Genomic DNA, 10,119 nt, shown 5'->3' on the forward strand with positions numbered 1-10,119 from the left:
CCCAAAGAGAATCTCAGCACCCCGTTTCACCCCAATGAGGGTGCCCTCTAGTTTTAAACCTTTGCAGGTTGCCCCACAAGAATCAATGCGGCTCCCAAGCTGCAGTCAAACTGCCTTTAGAGCAGCAACACATAGCGCTTGGGCGGAGTGTGGGAAGCCAGCTCCTCTGGCTTCCTCCAGTCGCCCTTGCTCCAAACCTATCCAGGCTGGTCAGTGGTTTGACCTATGTGCCCCCTTCTGTGCAGTCGTTGTGCCAGGCTGGCCCAGCGCAATCCAGGCATTGATCAGAGCACAGCATTGGAGCAACAGTTCTCTGTAGACCCCGTGAAATCTCCAGCCGTTGAGTGACCACCTCTCTGCCTTCTTCCCCTTGCCAGGCTTCCAGCTCCGCAAGGTGGAGGAACAGCGGGAACAGGAGAAGCGGGACGTTGGGGGCAATGACGTGGCAACGATCCTCTCTCGCCGCATCGCTGTGGAATACAGCGACTCCGAGGATGATTCTTCGGAGTTTGGCGACGACTGGTCTGATTAACCATGGTCCTGCTCCCCGGGCTCCTCCTCGCTAGCCTGACCCCTTTTTCTTAAAGAGCCAAGTACTTCCTAGGTTGCCAAAGCCTTTTAGCTTTTCCTGTCTCCTCCAGTAACCGAAGATGTACCAAGGGGTTTCAGCAAATCACCATTGGCTTTGGCAAGACTTGCACTCGCCTTTCCAAAAGGTCTCCTGCGAGATGCTGTGGGTTGCAATGTTGTTTTCCAGCAGGAGGGGGAGTGGTGCTTGCTCATTAAAGGAAACTTAAACCACCAGATTTGCAATGCCACAGAACAAAGCACGGTTAAAGATCCTTTGGGATGGATGTTTGGTTTTTTTTAAAGTTAAAAATCAGTGACCCTATTGCAGCCAAAAGGCTCTTCAGAAGGGCGTTTTAAGCTGGTTTTCTCATTGCAGCAGCATATAGGATATAGTGGATATAACTCTCTCTTCCTCTCCAGTTAATATTGGGAGTAGTGCTAGAAAATGGGCTTAAAATGGCTCTTCTAGTGCATCCCATTATTAAATAACCCTTGGAACAGTCCATTCTTTTTGGTGATGGAAGCATCATTTTTCCAGCATTTCCAAACTAACCTGCCTAAAAAGCTCTCTCAAGCTGTGGGGTTGCAGGGTGCACTACATGGAAACCTGGGGGTTAGGTTTTCTTTAAAAGCTGCCTCTACATCCTCCAATAGCCTGGTTTGTGCCTCCACCACTGCTGAAGGAGGCTGAACTAAGAGACACAGCCTTAGCAAAATGCTAACCTGGCTGGCTGCGCGCTCCGGGGGTGCAGGGCCATTACCAAGTCAGGAAGTTTCCCTGCTGCTACTGGTGTGCTGCGGGAAATAAACAGTGACAGCTGGGGCTTGCTAGGTTCTGCTGTGCTGGGAAGGTTTTCATCTGTTACCTAGTGAGCTCCGCAGTGTGTCTAGAGCAGGAGATGTAACCAGCGGTATTGGGTGGGAAGAGGCGAGCTCTGAGCACCAAATAGGCCTCAGGCCCATTTGGCGTTCAGTGTGTCTACAATTCACTTACCAGCCAGGGCAAGGAGGCGAAGCATCAGGGTCTCACTTGGCCTATTCAGGGCAGCACTTTGGTCAGTTTGAATACAGGTGCTTTTCATTGAGGTTGATGGTGCACTTTATGCAGGGAATTGAGCAGCAGAAAATGCCAGTATTTAGCCTATGCTGCTGTCTCCTATCCTGGGGGAGAGGCTTACATGTTGCAGGGTCTCTCTGTGGACTGAGTCAGCCATCGGTAACGTTACATCTAGCCCATATTCGTGGTTTTCCATTACTTCACATCCATAGTCCAGTAGTTAATTCTCAGAAAAGGTTGTATTATCTCCTTTACCAGATAAACTTACAAATTCCTGATATGATCCCAGAGATGCATTACAGGTAGGGGTGGAAATGGGGATTTTAGATTAGCTCACTTAGGTTTTATTGTTTTTATTACCTTTTAAAGTTCAGTGCAAGCACCTCCAACAGGATAGATAAAAAGCCCTCTGTGTAGCAGGTGCTTGTTTAATATCTTATCTGGGCTTGACTGTCCAAGTCTCCGTCAGTGTGACATAAAAGAACAATTCCTAAGTTTTTCACAGAGATCACAGCCCATGTGATTCATGGATCCAACTATGGGGAGAGGGACAATGCAGCTCTGCCTTTACTTTTCTAAAGTATTTTGCCAACATGTGCCTCTCCTTCCCTTCCCTCTATGACTTGCCTTATTACTGCTTTTGTGTATCAAAACAAAGATTTCACTAATACATGGGACACCAGATACAGCCAGAGGTTGCCATATTGCCAGAAAAAAAACCCTCTTGGGTTTGTTTTTTTTAGTGTTTAAATTCTCACTTTTCTGGATTCTTGCTATTTTCTTGAATATCTTTCTCTTTTTTAACGTTTGAAAGAGAATAAATGAAGTGGCCTAGATCTTAGGTTTCTCTAGAGGCTGGGGACCACGTTTTTGGGTGCAAGTGTTGTCATGTTCCAGTTTGACCGTAAAGCACCAGTGAGGTTAATTTATTAAACCTCTGCACTGCTATATTTGGCAGCAAGCCAAGTGGGTTAGGTAGACTCCTAAGAGGGCATAGGGCTGGTCTTCATTATGGGGAGATTGATGCTGCTGCAGTCAATGCAGCAGGGGTTGATTTAGCGGGTCTAGTGAAGACCATTAAGACACTAAATCGACGGCAGAGCACTCTCCAGTTGACCCTGGTACTCCAGGTATCCGAGAAGAGTAAGGGAAGTTGACCGGAGAGCGTCTCCTGTCACTGCAGAACAGTGAAGACACCAGGGTAAGTTGACCTAAGCTATGTCGACCTAAGCTTCGTTATTCACGTAGCTGAAGTAGCGTAACTTAGGTCGACTTACCCCCCATAGTGAAGACAAGCCCATAGGCAGTGAAACTGACACTACTTTCTGATGGGACAAGAACATGTCAGCAATGTTAGTTCCAATCCTCCAGCGCCAATAAGCCATAATGCACTCCAGGGCACTGGAAATTAGGAACACAAAAATGCCAAACTTGGGTTCTTTTTAAATTGCTTTGGCTCCACCTGGCCCCATTTCATGAAGGGGAAGCTAATACTCCTTTCATTCAAAGCTTTGAAAGGGGTGATATCCCTTGTAACCTTAAATGGACAATCCATCTGTGTGCAAGCCCCCAGTTGGATTGTGGAGAAAGAGGGTTGGTGCCAGATGGTTCTGTGACCAGTCTCCTGGCTCTGCCCGGTGTTCTTAACATCGATGCAATAAAGCCTGTCCCTTTGTCCTGGGTGGCCATAAAGAAGCAATGCCCACTTATGCTGATCAGCGATCCCATCAATAGAAGGAACCATTTTTTCTTTATTCAAGTCTAGTTTAAAAACAATTCTGCTTTTAAAGTCATTGGGGTCCTCAGGAGTGGATCTAAAACATCGGTCCTCAACCTGGGGGGGATAGTGGGAGGGGAAGAAAATAGGTGCCAAGAACAACCTCTCTGCAAGATGGTTGTACCCAAATGGCTCTAACTGTAGGGCTGCCACCCATTCATGCAAGGGGCACGTGCTTGGCTGAACAGCCTCCTGGCCACTTTGTTGGTTTAGCGTGGCCTTAGCTAATTTAGTATGACCATAGGTACATTCCAAACAGCACAGTGGAGGGAGCTGCCAGTGTTTAACGAATCTGGGGATGAGAATAAGAGGCTGCTTTAAAAAAAAAAAAAAGTGTTCAGGCACGCCTTTGTATTTCTGTCCAGTCTAACCCAGGTTACTGGTTATGCAAATCCAGTGCAGCCATCTAGCCAGTGCTTATATTGGGAGTCATTTGCCATTGGATCTGCTTACTCGCGCTGTCACTTCACAGAGCATGTTTGAACAGGTCGGGTTGTCTTTCCTTTCTGATCCTGGTTAAGTATTCATTCTCTCTCTCTCTCTCTCTCTCTCTCTTCTCAGCTGCAGTGCCTGGCTGCTTCTCTCAGCATTCTCCCCTCCCCCCCACACACACACTTGCACATAGGGTATGCCTACTACAGCTTTCCAGGGCTCAGCCTGGGGGCTCATCTGCAGTCAGTGACCTTCACTGGTTCTCCTCTCCTTATCAGTCACAGTGCGGCAGATCAGATCCAAGGAAGAGGCTCTAGAAAGTCCCAAATGGCCAAGAAACTGTAAAGTATAAAACTTCATGAGAAAGAGAATTGCAGTCCACGGACTTCTTAAATATGCCTGCTTTAAAAGTACCTGTCCTGGATGGGTCAAGCCCATCTCATACCTGCCCTGGGTCAGGTTTTCTGTCTCTCTCTTGTTCTTTTACAAAGCCTTGAAGTGGGAGGTGAATCAGATTTTATTACTGTATTAACGTTATTCCTTTTGATTCATTTTAGAAACTAACCAATTTTTTCCCGTCTAGAATGATGTAGAACTAGAAAAGCCATAATGCTTCTGAAGTGCCTTATTTCCTATATGATATAAATATATTTATAAGAGTAATTATTCCATTTGTAACCTGGGGGTTGACTCTCTGCAAAGGTTGTGTTGGTGAGGAAGAGATGCACCATGTCTTACAAGGAGCCAAATGAGTCTTGCGGTGTCAAAGGAAAGGGGGTGCGGGAGAGGATTCTCTGGGTTGTGAGCAGTGGGGTTACGCCCTTTCAGACCAAAGGAACGCAGAGAAGTATCAAAAACTAAACCCTGTTAAAGTCTCACCAGCAAAACACTGTATGTCTTTGGCATCGAGGCTAACAACTTGTTTTACCCCACAGAGTGAACATTGACAGCCAGATTCTGTTTTGTTACGCCAGTGTAACTCAGGAGTAACACCACTGGCTTCAGTGGAGTCATTCTGCCTTTACACCTATGTCTCTGAATTCAGAATCTGGCCTTCTCTGTTTTTCCTAGTAGTGCCTGTTTTCTATTTTCCTGTCAGGTGCTGTTTAGCCAAGTTTTCATACTGCTTTTTTATAGTCTCTTCTCCCCTCTCCCCCCGATGAAGATCCTTATTTGCAATTTTTGTAATGTACATGTAAAAATCTTCCTTTTTTAAAAATGTAAACTTTAAGAAAAATCTTGATAAAATCTTTCTATCCAATCAACACCTGTGTTCATGTCACTTTGGAGTCCGGGGCTAACAGGTTGGGAATGATGCCTCTGGGTGATAGAGGGTAAAGATCCGACCCTTCCGTTATGGCCTTGAGGATGGCGGTCCCATGAGAGATTGGTTTTGAGAAGCTCGTATTGTGACTGTTTGAGAGGACTTGGAAGTTACCAACAAACTGGCAAAACCAAACTGTGTGACTACGATTGCCACCAGTACCCAGCGGCCATGACTCGTTTATCTTTACCTAGAAGTTCCCCAGCCCAGGAATAGAACAGGAGTATCAGAATATGGGTGATGCCATGTTAGCGCCTCATATCTGTATAGCTAAAGTGTCCTGTGATGTGTCCCTTTAAGGCCATTGTATTGTAACCTGAGGAGCCCAGCAGTGCTGGAGCTTGGAGTCTGGAGCCAAGTGTGTGAGCTGTGTTAATAAGAGCATTAAACCTGTCTCTGGGTTTACCATCACAAGAGTGTACAGATTCCAGAGCGCTTTGCAAACACTATACGTGCAGAAATCTCTTCCTCCTCCACTGAAATGCAGCCACCTCTGGGGTGGAAAAGTACCATCTCTGCAGCCAACTAGTGCTGCCATGCTGCATAAGTGTCAGGAAGGGAAATGGCATCCTGGGAGTCAGGCAAACCTCTGCACAGACCTAGAGGAATCTGGCATTTCTCGCAAGAGCGGAGTTACTCAGGGTTTGCTTTATTTTAAAAGCTGCTGAAAAGGCCCACTTATAATAAACTGCGTGCTGCACAATTTAGCTAGCATGGATGGAGGACTTGCAGCCTAGCCTCATTGTGTTTGGGATGCTTTCTCATGGACTGTCTTGCAAACGACTTGCTGAGTAAGCCTATTGCATGAATACGTTTATCGCAGATTGCGTGGGAGCAAAGAAAGCCCGTCTCTCAAACACTGTCCCACTTCTACCACAAACTTCAGGCCTGAATTGCTAGTATGTAGATTTTCCCATTGACTTCTGTGTTCACACGCACATGCTGCAGCATTGTGCCTTTTTCACGCTTTGCGGCTGATACAGTCCCCGCTGCAAACCCTTGTAAGACTAATTTGTGGGTTATTCCTGCCAGCTCCAAAATGAGCTTCCGGCACATCTACTGCAGAGCTGCTTGTGAGATACTCGAAGGGTTGGGAGAAAGAGGGAAGGGTTGTTTACGATTGGCCCCTACATCCCAAGCCTGCTAAAATTCACTGGTTATCGGAAAAGCCCATCTTGGACATAAAAGGTGCAGTCTTAGCTATGCCAGCTTGTCCTAGAACTGGAATCTCAATGTGCCTCTGGTTTGTCATTAGCCGCCAAGGCCAGAGTTAATGTGGTGCTCCTGTTTTCAAGGAGAGCCTGACATACAAACATTTCATATGCTTGCAGTTACTAATCCCTTCCGAGTTAGCTTTTCATTTTCTAAAGACTGCTGCCCTGCAAACTCGCTGATAGCTGCAGTCTCCCCAATCAGTACCAAAAAATGTGCACAACCCCGATCAGTGGGAAAGCTCCTTATACCAGATTCTCCTCCCTATGGATCCCATCATCTACCGTCCTTGTTGTTGCTATACATGTTACCTGGAAGGCTGTGTCATTCCTGAACTGGGACAGCCTGGCTGCAAGGAGAGGAGTCTTGCAAGCTGGATTAGACCCTGTGTATGTGGGAGGAGACGTGATGATTTGTCATGTGTTGAGTGGGCAGTTCTGGGCAGCTGGCTCGTCAGTCTAGGGCTAGTCTGCAGCAGAGGCTACACAGGCGCGATTGAAATCGGAAGGACGTGCCCCTTCCTTCCAGGAAAACTGCCGCCATTTTTTTAATTTTTGCCAAGCGGTGCAATCAAAATGATCTCTCACCAGTTGCCCCCCATGCTGCAGGTTCAGTTCAGCCTCCCTGCAACCAGTACCTGAGCAGTAAAGGACATAGCGACAAGGTTAATTGTGCACTGGTGCTTTGCATTTCAAAGTTCTCCTTTCCATTCGCAGTGACTTCCTGAGGAGGAACTGCTCGCTGTGGCAGCTGTGAGGGTCTCTTGGGTCTGCCTGTGCCTTGCAACTCTGGCCTTGTCCAAAGCATTTGATGTGTGTGTGTACGTCTCTCTTTCCATGGAGTTCAGTGCTAAAGCGCAGCTGGCTGGGATGCCGCTTCACAGGAGCCCTGGTCTCCAAAGACCCATTTAATTTTCTCCTTCAAGGTGGTGTTAGCGGCACCAAGAAGATGCTTCCGGCTGCCTTGGACAAGTGGGATGTCGGTCCTCTCCACCGCTGACGTCATGTTCTTTCCCTTAATTCCCCCTCTGGGACCCAGGCGAGAGCAGGCACTGCCAGCTCTGATCAGTGTTAACAGCCTGCTCTCCCAATGTGTGGCAGAGCAGAGTGCTGCCAATGTCACCCCCTTTCCAAGGCCAGATTCGTTATTTAAGCATCCAGGGGCGGTGGGAGAGAAGCGGAGGGGAGGATTATCTTCTGCATGCGTCGTCCGTCCAAAGCACCCATTTCCTTCTCCCTGCGACGTGTGTGTGCCAGGAATGCGGGATCAGCCCTTAGCAATGGCTGGCTTCTTTTTGCTGTTGCCTATGCAGGCGGGCGGGGAAAGGAAATAAGCTGTGTATGGCTTTATCTGTAACTCTTCCATCTGCTCGCAGCGGTGCACAAATAACGACAGGGTGCCTGAGGAATTAGGCATTTGGAGCGAGCGCTTCTGCAGTCTGGCAGCACAGCAGCTCTGCGCAGGGCTCAGACGCTTTAACAAAGGCCAACTCCTGCACGGGGAGGGCTCAAGGCAGCAGTTGTCAAGCTCATTTTGTGGAGAGGGCCAAGTCACACTTTTAATTGCGGACTGTGGGCCAGGGCCATGCAAATTCAGCAAGCCCACAACTCGATCACGGCAGCAGCTCTCCCACTGCAACCGGCAGGAGGTTGGTATTTGAGCTGGAGTGTAGAACAAGACCCAGGGTTGGGACTAGAGAGCTGTTCTTTCAGCAGGTTTCAGAGAAGCAGCCGTGTTAGTCTGTATCCGCAAAAAGAACAGGAGTACTTGTGGCACCTTAGAGACTAACAAATTTATTAGAGCATAAGCTTTCGTGGGCTACAGCCCACTTCTTCCACGAAAGCTTATGCTCTAATAAATTTGTTAGTCTCTAAGGTGCCACAAGTCCTCCTGTTCTTTCAGCAGTGCTGCTGTTGGCTTCAATGGGGAGCTGTGGGTTCTCTGCACCTCTGAAACCAGGCCCCAGGTTTGTAGTTAGCATCTCATTCAGCGTCACCGCAAAAAAAAATGGCAATCTCTGTTAAAGGACCACACCACTGTCTCTGCCCTTTGTTTATCTAGCTGTGTAGGTGCAGTCACCTGATTTGTGGGCACAATTGTGGTAAGTGTTCAAGTGGAGTGCATAATTGTAACCAATGTTTGAAAATCCAGTGTGCTTAAAGCACTATCATTAGGCTTGAGAGTCAACATCCCATTGAGATGAATAGACGTATTTCACATTTCTGAGCTACTGGTTCTGGCTGAAAGCTTCTAACGATGAGTGCGAATTTGCTTTGTGTCGGTTTAAGCTTTGTTCTCATGTGGAAGGCTTTCTTCACAACACTTATAACCCGCAGCAGCAGCAGTGTCACTGAAACCATCCTGCTGACCCCACCCCCTTCAGGTGTCGGTAATATGCTGGCAGCTGGGGGACGCCTTTTGCTCATCTCCTGCACACCCAGCTCTGCCTTCTTAGGAAGCTAGACACAGCAAACCATGCCTAGTCTTTCAGCTCTTGGTTGCTAATTCAGATCTCACTCAGGACACTTGAATGGCTCTTATTACTAGTCTATGTGATATGAGCTTGTAGTGGGTGAGTTCATGTCTCAAACGAGCAGCGCCGTCGGCAGCCATGGAAGAGCCAAGGATTGAACGGGGACATGGAGAATGCCCATTGCGCTTGACCACGAAAGCTGCCCCTCCAGGAGAGGGTAGAGGTACATTGATTTAGGTGGCTGGTACTCAGGCACTCTTCACCAGAGTTTAGGGCACTTGGGGGTGGAGGTAATTAAATACAGGGAAGGGGGGAGGGGTTGTGTGCATGTGTGGAGACACAACTCACTTCTTCATGGTCCAGATTGGAGTGCTCCTTCTCCATGCCTGTTTCATGTCAGGAGCAGCTCAGCTCCTGGGCACAGCAAAACCCAGCTTCAGGAGCGTCTGGGGACAATGACTCTGCAGCAGACAGGACGAAGAGGTGTAAGCATGGCTGACAACCTCCTCCATAAAGGAGGAGAAGCATGGAAAACCCTTTGCCCATTTTCCTGCGCTGGGCTTGAAGATGGTGAGGCTAGTCATTGGGTTGCTAGGGGAAGGCTCTCGCCAAGAAAAGGACAGCCATCATTTCTCCATGGTTACTTTCAAATGATGTAATCTGCAGCCCTGCCCCTGGTGTTTGCTCCCTAAAAACACAGTGAGTGGAGAGCAGTAAATTCTAGCCCTGTACTTCTGGGGTGCGTCTACACTGCAGAGAAAGGGGTGTTCTTAGCTCTGGTTAGCCGTTTGAGTTCAAGCCTATAGGGGTGTGTCTACATTGCAGCTGGGAGCAAGTCTCCCAGCCTGGGTAGACAGACTCGCATTGGCAGGGCTTACGGTAGCATTGCAAAACGAGCAATGTGAACGTTCTGCCTTGGGCGGGAGCTAGGCCAACCCCTTAGGCTCGAAAGCCCAAGTTCCAGCTTATACCTAGGGGAATCGGGGGTTGAATTCCAGCTGCTCACCCCAATTAAAAGCCGAGTTGACGTATCTTCACTGATGTTTTAACCCGAGTTAGCTAACGTAAGAACATAAGAACGGCCGTACTGGGTCAGACCAAAGGTCCATCCAGCCCAGTATCCTGTCACCTGCCAGTGGCCAATGCCAGGTGTCCCAGAGGGAGTGAACCTAACAGGTAATGATCAAGTGATCTCTCTCCTGCCCTCCATCTCCACCCTCTGACAAACAGAGGCTAGGGACACCATTCCTTACCCATCCTGGCTAATAGCCATT

At 48.1% G+C, this 10,119-nt stretch overlaps 1 protein-coding gene across 3 annotated transcripts in view; it reads left to right on the plus strand.

Moving 5' to 3' along the window:
* WASF2 (WASP family member 2) overlaps positions 1 to 5,101 on the plus strand; it is a 39,907-nt gene extending 34,806 nt beyond the window's left edge. For all 3 annotated transcript variants that reach the window (XM_065577081.1, XM_065577083.1, XM_065577082.1), the window contains exon 9: positions 378 to 5,101. In XM_065577081.1, coding sequence (XP_065433153.1) covers positions 378 to 532 — 155 coding nt within the window. In that variant the 3' untranslated portion in view covers positions 533 to 5,101. The remainder of the gene's footprint in view (positions 1 to 377) is intronic.
* The last annotated feature ends 5,018 nt before the right edge of the window (positions 5,102 to 10,119 follow it).

The sequence above is a fragment of the Chrysemys picta genome, chromosome 23 (genome assembly GCF_011386835.1).
Source record: "Chrysemys picta bellii isolate R12L10 chromosome 23, ASM1138683v2, whole genome shotgun sequence".
Lineage (NCBI taxonomy): Eukaryota > Metazoa > Chordata > Testudines > Emydidae > Chrysemys > Chrysemys picta.